This window comes from Globicephala melas, chromosome 11, assembly GCF_963455315.2.
Source record: "Globicephala melas chromosome 11, mGloMel1.2, whole genome shotgun sequence".
Classification (NCBI taxonomy): domain Eukaryota; kingdom Metazoa; phylum Chordata; class Mammalia; order Artiodactyla; family Delphinidae; genus Globicephala; species Globicephala melas.
The window spans coordinates 79001721-79016675 of NC_083324.2; the positions used below are offsets into that span (position 1 = coordinate 79001721).

Sequence of the window (14955 nt, forward strand, 5' to 3'; positions counted from 1 at the left end):
CCTATGCTATACAATAGGTCCTTATTAGTTATCGATTTTTTAAAATTAATTAATTTATTTATTATTTACTTTTGGGTGCATTGAGTCTTTGTTGCTGCACGCAGGCTTTCTCTAGTTGCGGTGCGCGGGCTTCTCATTGTGGTGGCTTCCCTTGTTGTGGACTATGGGCTCTAGGCGCGCGGGCTTCAGTAGTTGTGGCACGTGGGCTTCCGTAGTTGTGGCACGCGGGCTCAGTAATTGTGGCTTGTGGGCTCTAGAGTGCAGGCTCCGCAATTGCGGCCCACAGGCTTAGTGGCTCCATGGCATGTGGGGTCTTCCCGGACCAGGGCTCGAACCCGTGTCCCCTGCACTGGCAGGCGGATTCTTAACCACTGTGCCACCAGGGAAGCCCTAGTTATCTATTTTATATAGAGTAGTGTGTATATGTCAGTCCCAGTCTCCCAGTTTATCCCTCCCCGACTTACCCCCTCATAACCATAAGTTTGTCTTCTACATCTGTAAATCTATTTCCATTTTGTAGATAAGTTCATTTGTACCCTTTTCTTTACATTCCACATATAAGCAATATCACACGATATCTGTCTTTCTCTGTCTGACTTACTTCACTCAGTATGACAATCTCTAGGTCCATCCATGTCGGGAACTTGATGCTTTAATCTCTTCAGGGTCAAGAGTTACTGACTCCTCAGGCCCCGAGTGGCCTCCACCCACCCCAGGAATGTCAGTGGCCCCTCCATGGACCTCTCTGCTCATTGTCTGGAGCCCCTGAGCATCCTTCCACCCCACCTAGCTTTATCGATCCCTGTGTGTCTCTCTTCCCAGGCACAGAAGTCTCTTCCGTGTGCCAGAATGGAGGCATCTGCATCGACAGCGGCCCCTCCCATTTCTGCCACTGTCCCCCTGGATTCCAAGGCAGTATATGCCAGGAGAGGGTGAACCCCTGTGAGTCCAGGCCCTGCCAGCACGGGGCCACCTGCATGGCCCAACCTAATGGTTATTTCTGCCAGGTGAGAGGGTCTAGAGGAGGTGGGGGAAGACAAATTTGGGCTGGATGTGGGCAACAGCAGTCATGGGGCAGAAAGGGGAGGGGGAGAGGGCATCTTCTTTTCATTCACCCCACACATCCAACCAACCACCGAGTCAGGTTATTTTACCTCCTGAATATTTCTCAACTCTGTCCTTGCCCCTTCACCCTCATCCCACTGCCTTAGTCCAGAGTTTCGTTGCATTCCGCCCGGACGCCTGCATCAGCCTCCTAAGTGTCACCCCTGCCCCCACACTTGTCCTCCTAAAGGTTCGGCCTCTACTCCACCACTAGGGTGCTCCGTTGAAAATATTAAGCTGGCCTGTCACTCTCCTGCTTAAAACCCTTCAGTGGCTGCCCACCTCTTTCGCAGTGAAGTCCCAAGCCCGGCACGACCCAGCCCTGCCTGCCTCTCAGGCCTCACCTCTCTCCGCCAACCCCTAACCCTGCTCCAGCAACACAAACCTGCAGCTGACTTCCCTACACCCCAGACCGGCTCTCTGGGGGCTTTCCTCACCCCTCTTCCACTGGATGGTGCCCAGGAGGCGTCTGCCTCAGGGGAATGTCCCTAACTTCTCTCCAGACTGGGTCAGGGCCTTACCTTGGTGGTTCAGGTCACTGAGCAGGACGGGAAGGCAAAGCTGGGACTCAAGTCCAAGCAGCCTGATCCCTGTACTCACAAACACGAGACTGGATAGAAGGCATGATCCTTTAACCGCCCTCTTTCTTTAACTTTTTTTTGTGTGTGTGGTACGCGGGCCTCTCACTGTTGTGGCCTCTCCCGTTGTGGAGCACAGGCTCCGGACGCGCAGGCTCAGCGGCCATGGCTCACAGGCCCAGCCGCTCCGCGGCATGTGGGATCTTCCCGGACCGGGGCACGAACCCGCGTCCCCTGCATCGGCAGGCGGACTCCCAACCACTGCGCCACCAGGGAAGCCCTTTCTTTAACTTTTAAATTTTATTTTTTAACTTTTTATTACGAGCGTTTTCAAACATACACAAAAGCAGCGTACTGATCAGTAGTGAACCCCCGTGTACCCATTACTCAGCTCTATTTCCTCTTTCATGAAACTCCTTCCTCCAGAAATTTCCAAGCACGACTCTCGTCTGTTTCTTCCGGCTCTCTGGCCATTCCTCGGATGCTTTGTGAATCCCTTTTCCTCCATTTTTCTGAAGTCTTCCTGGTACTCCATTCTTGCATACTCTCCTTCCTCCTGCAAGAACTTGGCACATGATACAGACCTCATCAATGACTCTTCTCTCACTAGCAAAATGATATGAGATAATCAGAAAATGGTTAAGGTCATCAGTTATGGAGTCGTAGACGCATTGAATCCCAGCTCTGCCACCTACCAACTGTGTGGCTTGTGCAAGTCACTCATCTTTCAAGGAATCAGTTTCCTTTTCTGCAAAGTGAGACTCAAATGAGATGATCCATATAGAGGGTTGTTAGGAGGGTTTTATGAGGTTATGTATATAAATTATGCAATCAGTGCTAGCTGTCTCTCCTCTGGTTGACTGAGAATTTCATAGACGCAGGGATGAGTTCTAATTTTCTCTATATTCCTAGAGCCTGAAAAGGTGCCTGGCACAAAACAAAGCAGGCGTTCAATAAATGGTTATAAATTAATTAAGCATGAGCGAACCCAGTGGGTGTGTGGCTGGGGGAAGAAGGATTTTTCAAAATCGGAGCTATATCTATTGGCAATGAATCAAAGAGATTGTTTGGGACTGGGAAGTGGTTAAGTTGCGTATTATCAAATAATTGTGTATCACGTGGAGTTGAGGTACAAGGGTTAAGCTACACGTGGCTGTGATGGACGGTGAGCTGAGTGATGCTCTGAGTTGGAAGGTGGGGTGCTGGCAAACTACCTGGAGCTGGGTCCCCCAGAGTGCCAGGATGGGCTCATTTACTGGTTCCCTGTCTGACCCCCTTTGCCTACAAGTGTACACCAGGCTACAGTGGACAGAACTGCTCAAAGGAACCTGACGCTTGTCAATCCCAGCCCTGTCACAACCATGGAACGTGCACCCCCAAACCTGGAGGCTTCCACTGTGCCTGCCCTCCAGGCTTTGTGGGGCTGCGCTGTGAGGGGGACGTGGATGAATGTCTGGACCAGCCCTGTAACCCCACAGGCACTGCAGCCTGCCACTCTCTGGCCAATGCCTTCTACTGCCAGTGTCTGCCTGGACACACAGGTAAGGTCCGAGAGAGGGGGTATGAGCATTTCTGGGCACAGCTGAATTGACCATGGAAACCCAGACAATCCCCACCCATGAGGCAGCCTAGTCACCTGGTCCATCCCCCTGCCTCTAAACCCCACACCAGAGAACATGCCCACCACCCCTTTGCCTGTGCGGCTAGTGCTGGGCTGTCTCCCAGGAATGAGCCAGCAAGGAGGCAGCGACTGAAACAGAGTGTTATGTTTAACCCCACCCCTGCCACAGGCCAGTGGTGTGAAGTGGAGCTAGACCCCTGCCAGAGCCAGCCCTGCTCCCACGGAGGGTCTTGTGAGGCCACAGCAGGACCACCCCCAGGATTCACCTGCCACTGCCCCCAGGTGAGAGACCACAAAGCTGCTTTCTCTGTTGCCCCCAATGCTGACGTAAGGTGAGAATGCCTGAGCCGGGAACCTGGGGGAGCACTGGAGTGGCAACTATTGGAGAAAGCCATCTCATGTCCACAGTGGTAAGTGGTTCTCAGCAGCAGTCGTGGGGAAAGGCAGGATCAGGTGGTAGCATGAATGGAACTTTCAGAAACCACGGGCACTGCCTAAGGGAAGGTCCCCAAGGCCAGCTGGGTGAGCTTGGATAAGTTCTTTTAACTCCGTGTGTGTATTTGTTTATAGACCTCAGATGCATAAAAGTGGGTTCGTCTTAAGCCTTGGTTCATGATACACTAACGTACAAACTAACATTAGTTTAGGTACTGCCTTCTTTTAATTATCCTTACAAGATAACACCCATGAACCTAAAACAAGAATTACAATATTAATAATAACTTCCATGTACTTATGTCCTCCTGTATCCTGTTCCCCTTCCAGAGGAAGAGAAAGTACATAATCCTATCTCTAAGGATCAAGATAATATAGTATTAGTTCAATTACTATTACTCTGTTAACAGTTTCGTCTTCCAGGACTCACATCATGATGACAGTTCACCCATGTTTTGTTTTGTTTTGTTTTGTTTTTAAATTGGTGTATAGCTGAGTTACAATGCTGTGTTAGCTTCAGGTATACAGCAAAGTGATTCAGTTATACATGTACATAGATTCATTCTTTCACCCACGTTCTTGCGAACAGCTGTGTTTCATCCATTCTCCCCACTATGCAATATGTCACTGTGTGAAAAAAAAAGGGGGGGGGGACATGGTTTCCACTACTGTAAAATGATGAATTTGATGTTCTCTGAGGCCCCTTCCAGATATGAGAATCTAGGACCCTCTGAGTTATCTTAATGCAGGGGTTAGCTTAAGGGGAGGTGGGGAGAATACTACAAGGTCCTTCCCCCAATCTCTCTCCTCCTCTCCGCAGGGTTTTGAAGGCCCCACCTGCAGCCACAGAGCCCCCTCCTGCGGTCTCCATCACTGCCACCACGGTGGCCTGTGTCTGCCCTCCCACAAGCCTGGATTCCCACCCCGCTGTGCCTGCCTCAGTGGCTATGGGGGCCCTGACTGCCTGACCCCACCCATCCCTCCAGGCTGTGGCCCTCCTTCTCCATGCCTACACAATGGCAGCTGCTCAGAGACCCCTGGGCTGGGGGGCCCAGGCTTTCGATGCTCCTGCCCTCCCAGCTCTCCAGGGCCCCGGTGTCAGAGGCCTGGAGCAAAGGGATGTGAGGGCAGAAGTGGAGATGGGGCCTGCGACGCTGGCTGCAGCGGCCCAGGAGGAAATTGGGATGGTGGGGACTGCTCCCTGGGGGTCCCAGACCCCTGGAAGGGCTGCCCCTCTCATTCTCGGTGCTGGCTTCTCTTCCGGGATGGGCAGTGCCATCCACAGTGTGACTCTGAAGAGTGTTTGTTTGACGGCTATGACTGTGAGACTCCTCCAGCCTGCACGTGAGTCTGAAACCCTGAAGGGCTGGACGGGGGCAGGGTGAGGGTAGAAGGAAGGACATAGATATCTCTTGAGTTACAGCATGACCACAGCCTCAAGCTTCAGGGAGTTTCCACCCTAATAACCATTGCTAATTAGGGGTATAAGACGCTAGACTCCAACCCAGAGGAATGGGGCAGCATTAATATTTAATGTGGGGACCAAGAAAGAGGGCGCTGCCTCTTTCAGAGCTACCCTCTGAGAGCTGTGGGATCTCTGGCCTCAAGCTTCTCTAAGCCCTGTTGCCATGGAGTATCTCCCCTAGCAACCAGCATCCCTGAGGGAAAAGGGCTTCACTTCAGGGAGACAGGAGTTTGGGAGGGTAGAGAGTGGGGACAGTGTTAGGAAACAAAGGTGTCAGTAGACATTAGGGTGTCTGGACTACCTACCATTCGGGGTCTAAGCCCATTACTCCAGAGCTGCCCCCACTTAGCAACCAGAGCCCTAGAGGCTGTGGAGTATCAGGAATCCTCTCTGGGATGAGGAAGTCAGGTTTCTTTGGGGGTCCTGAGTCCCCGTCTCCTCAACCCACAGTCCAGCCTATGACCAGTACTGCCGTGATCACTTCCACAATGGACACTGTGAGAAGGGCTGCAACACTGCAGAATGTGGCTGGGATGGGGGCGACTGCAGGCCCGAAGACGGGGATTCGGAGTGGGGGCCCTCCCTGGCCCTGCTGGTGGTGCTGAGCCCCTCAACCCTGGACCAGCAGCTGCTTGCCCTGGCCCGGGTGCTGTCCCTGACTCTGAGGGTAGGGCTTTGGGTAAGGAAAGATAGGGATGGCAGGAACATGGTGTACCCCTATCCTGGAGCCCAGGCCGAAGAGGAGCTAGGAGGAGCCCCAGACCCCTCTCACCATGAGAGAGCAACCCCTCAAACACAGCCTACAGGCAAGGAGACGGACTCCCTCAGCACTGGGTAAGAAGGCTGGGAGGCGGGGAAGAGGGGGCAGACATTAGTTTTTAACCAGCAGAGGGAAGGGAAGCAGGGACCAACCGAGGGGTCTCTGAGGTGCCTTCCCCGCAGGTTTGTGGTGGTGATGGATGTGGACTTGTCCCACTGTGGCCCCGACCATCCTGCATCCCGCTGTCCCTGGGACCCTGGGCTCCTGCTCCGCTTCCTTGCTGCGATGGCCGCAGTGGGGGCCCTGGAGCCCCTACTGCCAGGACCCCTGCTGGCTGCCCACCCTCGTGCAGGCACCGGTAGGTGGCCCCGTCATTTCCCCTGACTTTGCTCCCAGGCCAGTTTTCACGCCAGCAACCAGCAATGAAGTCAAATGAAACAGAAGCACTGGAACCCCAAATGTTCTTTGTGGAGACTTACCTTTGTTAACGTTCTTCTCCAGCTAGATCTCCTCATGGCCCATTTGCTCTGCAATCTCCTTTACTTCCCTCAGTACTTTATTCTAACCTCTATCACAGACCGCCCACAAACCTTGGGTTCTGGTCTATTCTATTAAGCCGAGAGTATCCAACCATCCCCGTATCAACAGTTCATAGCACATGAGAGAATAATAGCTCTTATATACCACTTACTACGTGCCAGGCCTTGCTCTAAGCATTTTACAGTATTAACTTATTTAATCCTCCTAACGACCCCTATGAGGCAAGTACTGTTATTATTCCCATTTTACAGTTGAGGAAACTGAGGCAAAAAGAGGTTACTGCACTTGTCCAAAGGTCTCACCAGAGTACCCAGCCTCACCAGGAATGGCCTCTTTTTCTGACTGTGTCTCTTCCACCAGAGCCGCCCGCCAACCAGCTTCCCTGGCCTGTACTGTGCTCGCCGGTGGCCGGGGTGCTTCTCCTGGCCCTCGGGGCTCTTCTCGTCCTCCAGCTCATCCGCCGGAAGCGCCGAGAGCATGGGGCCCTCTGGCTGCCCCCTGGGTTCACTCGAAGGTCTCAGACTCAGCCAGTTCCCCGCCGACGCCGGCCCCCGCTGGGCGAGGACAGCATCGGCCTCAAGTGAGAGTGAGAAAGAACTGGGGCTCAGGGAGGGGACTCTTTCCTGTGGAGATATTTATGATCAGAAGCAATAAGAGATGCTATGCAGAAGTTGAAGACACGGGAAGGGGAGAGGGGTGGGAAGACTGCTGGAAATCTTAGGGACCCTGAAGGTCCTCTACCCACCCATCCCCTTCCAGGGCACTGAAACCAGAGGCAGAAGTTGATGAGGATGGAGTTGTGATGTGCTCGGGCCCCAAGGAAGGAGAAGAGGCGGACCAGGTGAAAGCACTGGGGCAGGAATGGTCCTAAAGTGACGGAGGGGTTGAAGGGACAAGTCAACCTTCCTTCACTGATCCTTGCTTGTCCTGATCCCCAAGGCTGAAGAAATGGCCTCACCCTCCAAGTGCCAGCTCTGGCCTCTGAGTAGTGACTGTCAGGAGCTCCCCCAGGCAGCCATGCTGACTCCTCCCCAGGATTCTGAGATGGATGTCCCTGATGTGGACACCCGTGGACCTGGTATGTGAGCCACCCCAGACCAAGAAAATGAAAACTCCCTTTGACCCTTTTAGAATCAGAAAGTCCTCTGATATCAGAACTGGAGAAACTAATATTAGAGTGAGTGCTTCCAACAGCCATTCTCAAAGTGTGGTCCCAGGACAGAAGAATCAGCATCACCAGGGAAATTGTTAGAAATATAAATTCTCAGGTTCCACTCCAGAGCTACTGATTCAGAAATTCAAAATATTGGGGAATCTGTGTTTTAACAAGCCCTGCAGGTGAGTCTGATCCAGGACTCAAGTTTGAGAATCACGGCCCTAGAATGTTAGAGTATTAAGGCCTGATGCTTCCTTTTACAGATGAGGAAACCAAAGCCCAGAGAAAAACAAAGTAGAAAGTCACTTGACTAAAGCCACACAAAATCAAGAACCCAAGCTGGGCTTCCTGACACCTCAAGCTGTGATTCTCCCTGAGCCTCCATGTTCTCCCCCTTCCCCAGTTGTCTCCCATTCTTCATGTCTCTCACCCACAGATGGGGTGACACCCCTGATGTCAGCAGTCTGCTGTGGGGGAGTGGAGCCCAGGACCTATCAGGAGACATGGCTGGGAAGCCCTGAGCCCTGGGAACCTCTGCTGGGTGGAGGGGCCTGTCCCCAGGTTCACACCGTGGGCACTGGGGAGACTCCCCTGCACCTGGCTGCTCGATTCTCCCGGCCAACTGCTGCCCGCCGCCTCCTTGAGGCAGGAGCCAACCCCAACCAGCCAGACCGGGCAGGGCGCACCCCGCTTCACACCGCTGTGGCCGCTGATGCTCGGGAGGTTTGCCAGGTCAGTGCACACTGGGGCTGCTAAAGGAAACGGGACAAACTTGCAAGTAAGGCTGGGCAATAGCATCCTCTGGGTCTGGCAGAGAGGAAGGTGATGTGAGACTGGGGACTGAAAGAGAAACAAGAACAGATGGATGAATATGGATTCGGAGGTGCTTAACAGTGTGAGGAACCTTAGCTAGCAGTTCAGATATACCAAGGGTCACTGGCCCTCTCTGCCGCCCCACCCCCACCCCGCCCCAGCTCTTACTCCGCAGCAGACAGACTGCAATAGATGCGCGGACAGAGGATGGGACCACAGCCCTGATGCTGGCCGCCAGGCTAGCTGTTGAGGACCTGGTTGAAGAACTGATTGCAGCCCAAGCAGATGTGGGGGCCAGAGATAAATGGGGTATGGATCTGGGGAAGTTGATGTTGTGCTATCAAGAAGTTGAGCAAATGGGGTGTGAGAAGCAGAGGGACCAACTGGAAACTGGGGCATTCCCTCCCACCCTGCTGTCAAGGTGGTAAATCTGCACAGTCCGGTGGCAGTAGGCAGCAAGTGAGTCTTCCCTCATCACACACACACACACACACACACACACACACACACACACACACACACACACACACACACACACACACACACACACACACACACACACACACACACACACACACACACACACACACACACCCCCCCCCCCCCCAGTCCACTGGGAACTAGGATGGCGGAAGAGTGAGAAGGGAGGGGGTCTCGTGGGAGGGACGTGGTCTGCCGGTCCCATTGACCCCAGAACAATGCCCCATTGTCCCTCCCGCGCGCCGGTGACGTCACTGGGGCAACGCTTCCTGCAAGCCGGCGGTCACCCGGGCAACGCTTCCGCCTTTGAGGGACCCGGCGGGCTGAATAGCCCTTCCCCCAAGTCCAGAATCCGTGGGAAACAGGAACCCAGGCGTCGGGCCCCCAGCCTCGGGGTAACAACCTCTCACGTGGTGCCCTAGGAAAAACCGCGCTGCACTGGGCCGCCGCCGTGAACAACGCCCGGGCCGCCCGCTCCCTTCTCCAGGCCGGAGCCGATAAAGACGCACTGGACGGCAGGGTTAGACCGGGTAGCGGGCCCCCAACAATTAAGCTGACGCGGGAGAGGTGCAAAGCGCCGGAACTCCGAAAAACCTGAAGGGGGAGGGACCACCAGTCAAATAGGAGGGCCAGTCCTGTGGGCGCGGCCTTCCCTGACCGCCCCCGCTGGCTGTTTCCTCCCGGGCAGGAGCAGACGCCGCTGTTCCTGGCGGCCCGAGAAGGAGCCATGGAGGTAGCCCAGCTGCTGCTGGGGCTGGGAGCCGCCCGAGGGCTGCGGGACCAAGCCGGGCTAGCGCCCGGGGACATCGCACGCCAGCGCAACCACTGGGATCTGCTGACGCTGCTGGAAGGGGCGGGACCACCGGAAGCTCGTCACAAAGCGACGCCAGGCCGCGGCGCCGGCGCCTTGCAGCGCGCGCGGACTGCATCAGGAAGCGTGCCCCCGCATGGGGGCGGGGCTCAGCCGCGCTGCCGGACGCTGTCAGCCGGAGCCTATCCTCAAGCCCGGACTTTGTCCGTAGACTTGGCCGCCCATGGGGGCGGGGCCTATTCGCACTGCCGAAGCCTATCGAAAGGAGCAGGAGAAGGCCCGCCCCTCCGCGGCCGTAGGTTTTCTGCAGGCATGCGCGGGCCTCCGTCCAACCCTGCAATAGTGCGAGGAAGATCCGGGGTCGCGGCCGGGAGCGGGGGTGTGGCCTCAGCTGTTGACTGGCCCTGCGATTGGGTGGCTCTAGGAGCCTGCGGCCCCGCCTCTAACACTCCAATCCCGCCTCCTTGCCTCACTCCGTCCCCTGAGCGGGGATCCCCTCAAGTTGCATGGGGTCCCCCAGCCCACCAAGTAATACCCTTAAATGCGGGAGGCGAGGGTGAGAAATAAAAGGCTGCATGTCAGGGAGGGATTCTAAAAGTGAGTACTCGTTAAATGGCAAGCAGTATGGAAGGCCTCCAGATTTTAAGGTCCTTGAGCCTCAAAAGTGAGGGGTCATGAGTGTAGTGTCTCTCCCAAAATGGTGTATGCCACATCGTCTTCCACGTGGAGAAACTGCAGCCCTGGAAAGAGGGTTCGGGGTGCTGGGATGAAGCAGGCCCAGCCTCTCTCACAGAAAATAAGGATGAGGTGTTACAGGAGGATGGAGTGGAATGGGAGAAGTACCCCTGAACCAAGAACTGCAGACAGATAGAATGTAAGATGTTCTTTCCTGTATACTGTTTCCAAAGGGAGCCTCTATCGCCTGTAACCCCCACTACCCACAAACGGCTGACAGATATTTATTGAGCACCTCCTGTGTGCCAGGCACTGTGTAGGCACAGAAGGCAGGGCCAAGGGTCACTCCAGCTGATGACTCCTTGCATTCTCCCCACCTCACCCCACCCCCAAACAAACCATTGCAGGGATGAAGTGCCACTCTTCTAGCCACCACTATAGCTAAGAACTCCAAATCTGTCACCCCATAATAAAGCCGATTTGAAGTGTTACCGTCTTTTGGAGGGGTTGGGGAATGGAAAAAACACGAAGTTGACTGCAGAGTGTTTTCAGAATTTTGTGCCCTAGGTTCAACATTTGGATGGAAGCTTTGAGTATAGTTTTAAGAGCAGGAATGAGTAGATTTGGGGTCCTATGTTAATTTAGGGTATCATCTAAAGGCAAGAGTCTCTAGTAGCCCGATGAGAAACCACACACACACACTAAACCATGCATACCCTTTGTCCCTCTTCCAAGGGCATTCTTTTATAGCCACTTGGGAGATTCCTGAGCCCTCATGTGGAGGGAGATGGAGAGAGCACCTCAAACTTTAACCACCATTCAGCCATATGGTTATACCTCTTTCATGGCGATAGACCTGAGACACGGAGACATGAAGCATATTGAAAACGAATAATAACTACCATTTATGAGCATTCACTATGTGCCAAATGCTTTATCACATTTGATCCTCATACCAACGCTATTAAAAAAACCCTCCATTTTACTCCTTCAGAAACTGAGGCACAGAGATTGTATTTGCCCAAGATTGCAAAGCACTAAGTGGCAGAACCTGACCTCTTCATCGTATTTCATGCTCAGTCACTCAGCTAACATGACAGGCTGCCATTTAGAGGTCACAAATGTCTCTGTCCTGTTCCCACCCTGGTGCCAGCCAGCCTGACCAGCATTGATCAAAGACCAGGGCAGGCTGTGGTCCCCTCTCCCTTTTCCGTTTCATGACGAAAGGAAAGCTTCCCCTGCATCTCTTACGTTTGGTGCATATTTTGTGCCCTAAGTAGACTCTAAGCACGTATAGGGCAATGATAACTAGTTAACACATATTTGTTAGACAGTGCTAGGGGTATATGTATGTTTGAGGGCCTGACATCCTTGGATCTGAGTCCTCTGCTTCCCACTGGAAACATGCCCCTCCCCGACCCAATAAGTCTGAGGGAAGCTGGGAAGCAGGGGGCAGGTCCTTCTTAGGGAAGGTACCTGGGGTAAGGAGTGGGGGGGGTGGGGGGATTCTGAGGAGTGAAACCACTTCCTCTGTAGCTAGTTCCTGTGTTGACAGAACTGAAGGGGAGGAGGGGGGTGGAGGGAACAGAGCAGGAGGTTAGGGGGTTCCTGAGGCTCTGGAGATGAGAAAGCCAAAAGTCCTTCCCCCTCTGAACCCCCATCCCTACTGCAGCTGGAGGAGTTTTTCCAGTCTCTGTGCTCCCCCGGGGTGAGAGAGGTCAAACAAGCCGTTGGGTGGGAAAAGAGAACTGGAGGAAGTTGACAGGGATGGGCGGGGCCCGGGGGGGTGCTGACCAGGAACCCAGCTTCCTGCTCAGTACCCAGGCAACCAGCCCCCGGCTCACCCCCACCCCTTTCAGCCCCTACTCCCCTCAGGAACTCAGGGTTCCGGCCCTCCTCCCAAATCCCAGCTACCCCTCCCTTATCGGTTTCTCCCCTCCAGGGGATGGAGGCTGAGAGACCCCAGGAAGAAGAGGATGGCGAGCAGGTGAGCTGGCACCGGGTTGGGGAGGCTGGCATTGGGAGAGAGGGAGGTGAGAGGACCTGAGGCAGAGACTGAGTAATGGTGGACTCAAGGGACTTGGACAGGCTTGGGCACAGAGGCAGGAACAGAGACGCAGAGAGAGGAAATAGGCTGCTGGCCTAGCCCTCTGCCCACCCCACCCCCACTTGACTGGAACGGATGTCTCTCAGCATCAGGGCCCCCATCAGGATGAGCATGGCTGGCCCACTGTGAACACCAGCAATCGGCCTTGGCGATCTGCTCCTCCGTCCCCTCCTCCTCCAGGGTCCCGCCACACAGGTACCCCCACCCACCCAAGGAGCTCCCTGACTCTGGTGCCCACATCCTTCCTGATCCCATGACCAAGGCCCAATCCATCATGGGCTCTCTCCCCACCTCCTCCGGACTCCCCATCATACCCCCTTAGCTCTGACCCCCCATACACACACACCCACCACTGCTGTCTGCCAATTCTCTGGGTGTCTGAGCCCTCCCCCTCCTCTCCCCAGCCCTGGGGCCCCGCTCGGCCTCCCTGCTCTCCCTGCAGACTGAGCTCCTTCTGGACCTGGTGGCTGAGGCCCAGTCCCGCCGCCTAGAAGAGCAGAGGGCCACCTTCCATCCCCCCCAGAACCGTCCAAGCCTAGGCCAAGCCCCGCCCCGGCCTCTTGAGGACAGAGAACAGCTCTACAGCACCATCCTCAGTCACCAGGTGAGACACCCGTCCCCTCTCCACCAGGAGGCAAGACCCAGGCTTCTTGGTCTCTTGGCCCTTGTACTCTTTGGGGGTCCTACCCCTCCTTCTCCTCAGGCATCTGCCCCCCTGCCCCGCCAGGTCCTACTCCCCCTACCCCCATCACAGGTGTCCTCACACCAGCCCCTCACACCAGCTCTGGCTCCTTTCAAGCCCTGCTCCTCTTAGAACCTCACCAACAACCTCCCCTCCCTCCACTCCTCCAGAGCCAGCGGATGGAAGCCCAGCGGTCAGAGCCTCCCTTACCCCCAGGGGGACAGGAGCTCCTGGAGTTGCTGCTGAGAGTTCAGGGTGGGGGTCGAATGGAGGAGCAAAGGTCCCAGCCCCCCCCACACACCTGCTGAGACTTGAGCCCCACCAGCCCCTCTGCACTCCTGCGGCTCAAAAGCTGGGCAGCCCACTGCATGCCCTCAACCCTGCCAGGCAGGGGCACCAGAGACTGGAAGACCCAGCAGAAATCTCAGTATTCATCGCCCTCATCCACCTTTCCTGGGAACTGGAGCGGGTGAAATCCTCAAACCCTGGGAATAGTCAAGGTAGGATGGACATTGAACTCCCTCCATGACCAAGTATGTAGGAGCTTGAGGCCATGAGAGGATCCCAGCCACAGTGGGACACCTCACCCTCTCCTCTGATCTCAGGGAGTGGCTGGGAGTCTTGGTCCTGAACTGTGGGGACACCCCCCGTAGTCAAGCCACCAGGCAGGATCTGAGGTGCTCATTTCCCAGAGGAAAGGCAAATCTCCCAAGGTTTTCACCTGAGAGACAGTTCCACCCTCCTTCTCAGTAAGAAGAAAGGAAGAGAGGGCACAGCAAAGACATAAAGACTGTTCTCCCACCTCCATCACCAGCACACCCAGCCCCTGGACTGAGGGGCCTACAGGCTGTGAATGGACATTTAGCCCTGCCCACCCTCCCTTCCCACTGCTGTTCTAAGCTGTCTGATGTTTGGTTATATGAATAAATGTAATTCCCCTCTGGACTGAAGACTGGTGTTTCGGGTGGCGGGGTGGAGGGTAGGAGGGTGAGGCCGGAGGCCACCACTCTCCCCAGTCTGGCCAGAGGCCAGCTTCCCTCCCTGGCTGGTTAATTACTGGCTCATTAAGCAGCGGCTGGAGACCTCCCTAATTATCCCCCCAGCCCCCCTCTCCTGGTTTTAATTAAGTAGAACAGGGAGGGGAGTCATTAGGATACGAAATATGAACTAAGCTGTCTGTGAACCCAGGCATTCCAGCGGCCAGAGTCCTCATCAGTTAGATCCCGGATTCAGAACCCAGGTGCAAGGCCCCCCAGCCTCCAACACGCCCCCTCTTCAAGGCCACAGAAGTCCAGCCCCTGGGACCTTCCCTTATTTTCCCCACGGGCTAGTCTCCTCCCCTCGTCCCCTCTCCCCTCCTCCACTCGTCTCCGTTCCTACGTTTCTGTGTGTCTCTCTCCGCCCCCAGCTCCTCCCTGTTCCTCCTCTCTTCTCCCCTCCTCTTCCTCCCCGGCTCCCCTCCCCCAGCCTCCCTCCCTCGCTCCCCCCCTCTTCTCTCCTCCCTCCTCCCTCTCTCTCACACACACCCCCGCTTGGGCCTCCTCTCTCTCTCTCTCTCTCCCTCCCTCTCTCTCTCTCTCTCTCCCTCTCTCTCTCCCTCTCTCTCTCTCTCTCTCTCTCTCTCTCTCTCTCTCTCTCCCCCTCTCCCTCTCTCTCTCTCTCTCTCTCTCTCTCTCTCTCTCTCCTCTCCGGCTCCATTTTCTCCGCCGCCGGGGGCCGGGGTCTCCC

At 55.3% G+C, this 14955-nt stretch overlaps 2 protein-coding genes and 1 pseudogene across 2 annotated transcripts; all 3 read left to right on the top strand.

Moving 5' to 3' along the window:
• The window catches only part of LOC115860555 (mediator of RNA polymerase II transcription subunit 1 pseudogene), a 3391-nt pseudogene extending 2445 nt beyond the window's left edge, over positions 1 to 946 (top strand).
• On the top strand, positions 832 to 10923 carry NOTCH4 (notch receptor 4). Its single transcript, XM_060307785.2, has 13 exons — positions 832 to 1007; positions 2971 to 3223; positions 3473 to 3585; positions 4559 to 5082; positions 5654 to 6037; positions 6146 to 6321; positions 6864 to 7083; positions 7263 to 7344; positions 7443 to 7581; positions 8096 to 8391; positions 8634 to 8781; positions 9375 to 9472; positions 9641 to 10923. The coding sequence occupies exons 1-13, from the start codon at positions 978 to 980 to the stop codon at positions 10328 to 10330; spliced, it is 3153 nt and encodes a 1050-aa protein (XP_060163768.2). The 5' UTR covers positions 832 to 977; the 3' UTR covers positions 10331 to 10923.
• Positions 10924 to 12045: 1122 nt separating this feature from the next.
• Positions 12046 to 14170, top strand: GPSM3 (G protein signaling modulator 3). The gene is made up of 5 exons (XM_060308078.2): positions 12046 to 12146; positions 12381 to 12425; positions 12632 to 12740; positions 12950 to 13149; positions 13398 to 14170. The coding sequence occupies exons 2-5, from the start codon at positions 12384 to 12386 to the stop codon at positions 13533 to 13535; spliced, it is 489 nt and encodes a 162-aa protein (XP_060164061.1). The 5' UTR covers positions 12046 to 12146; positions 12381 to 12383; the 3' UTR covers positions 13536 to 14170.
• Positions 14171 to 14955: the final 785 nt, after the last annotated feature.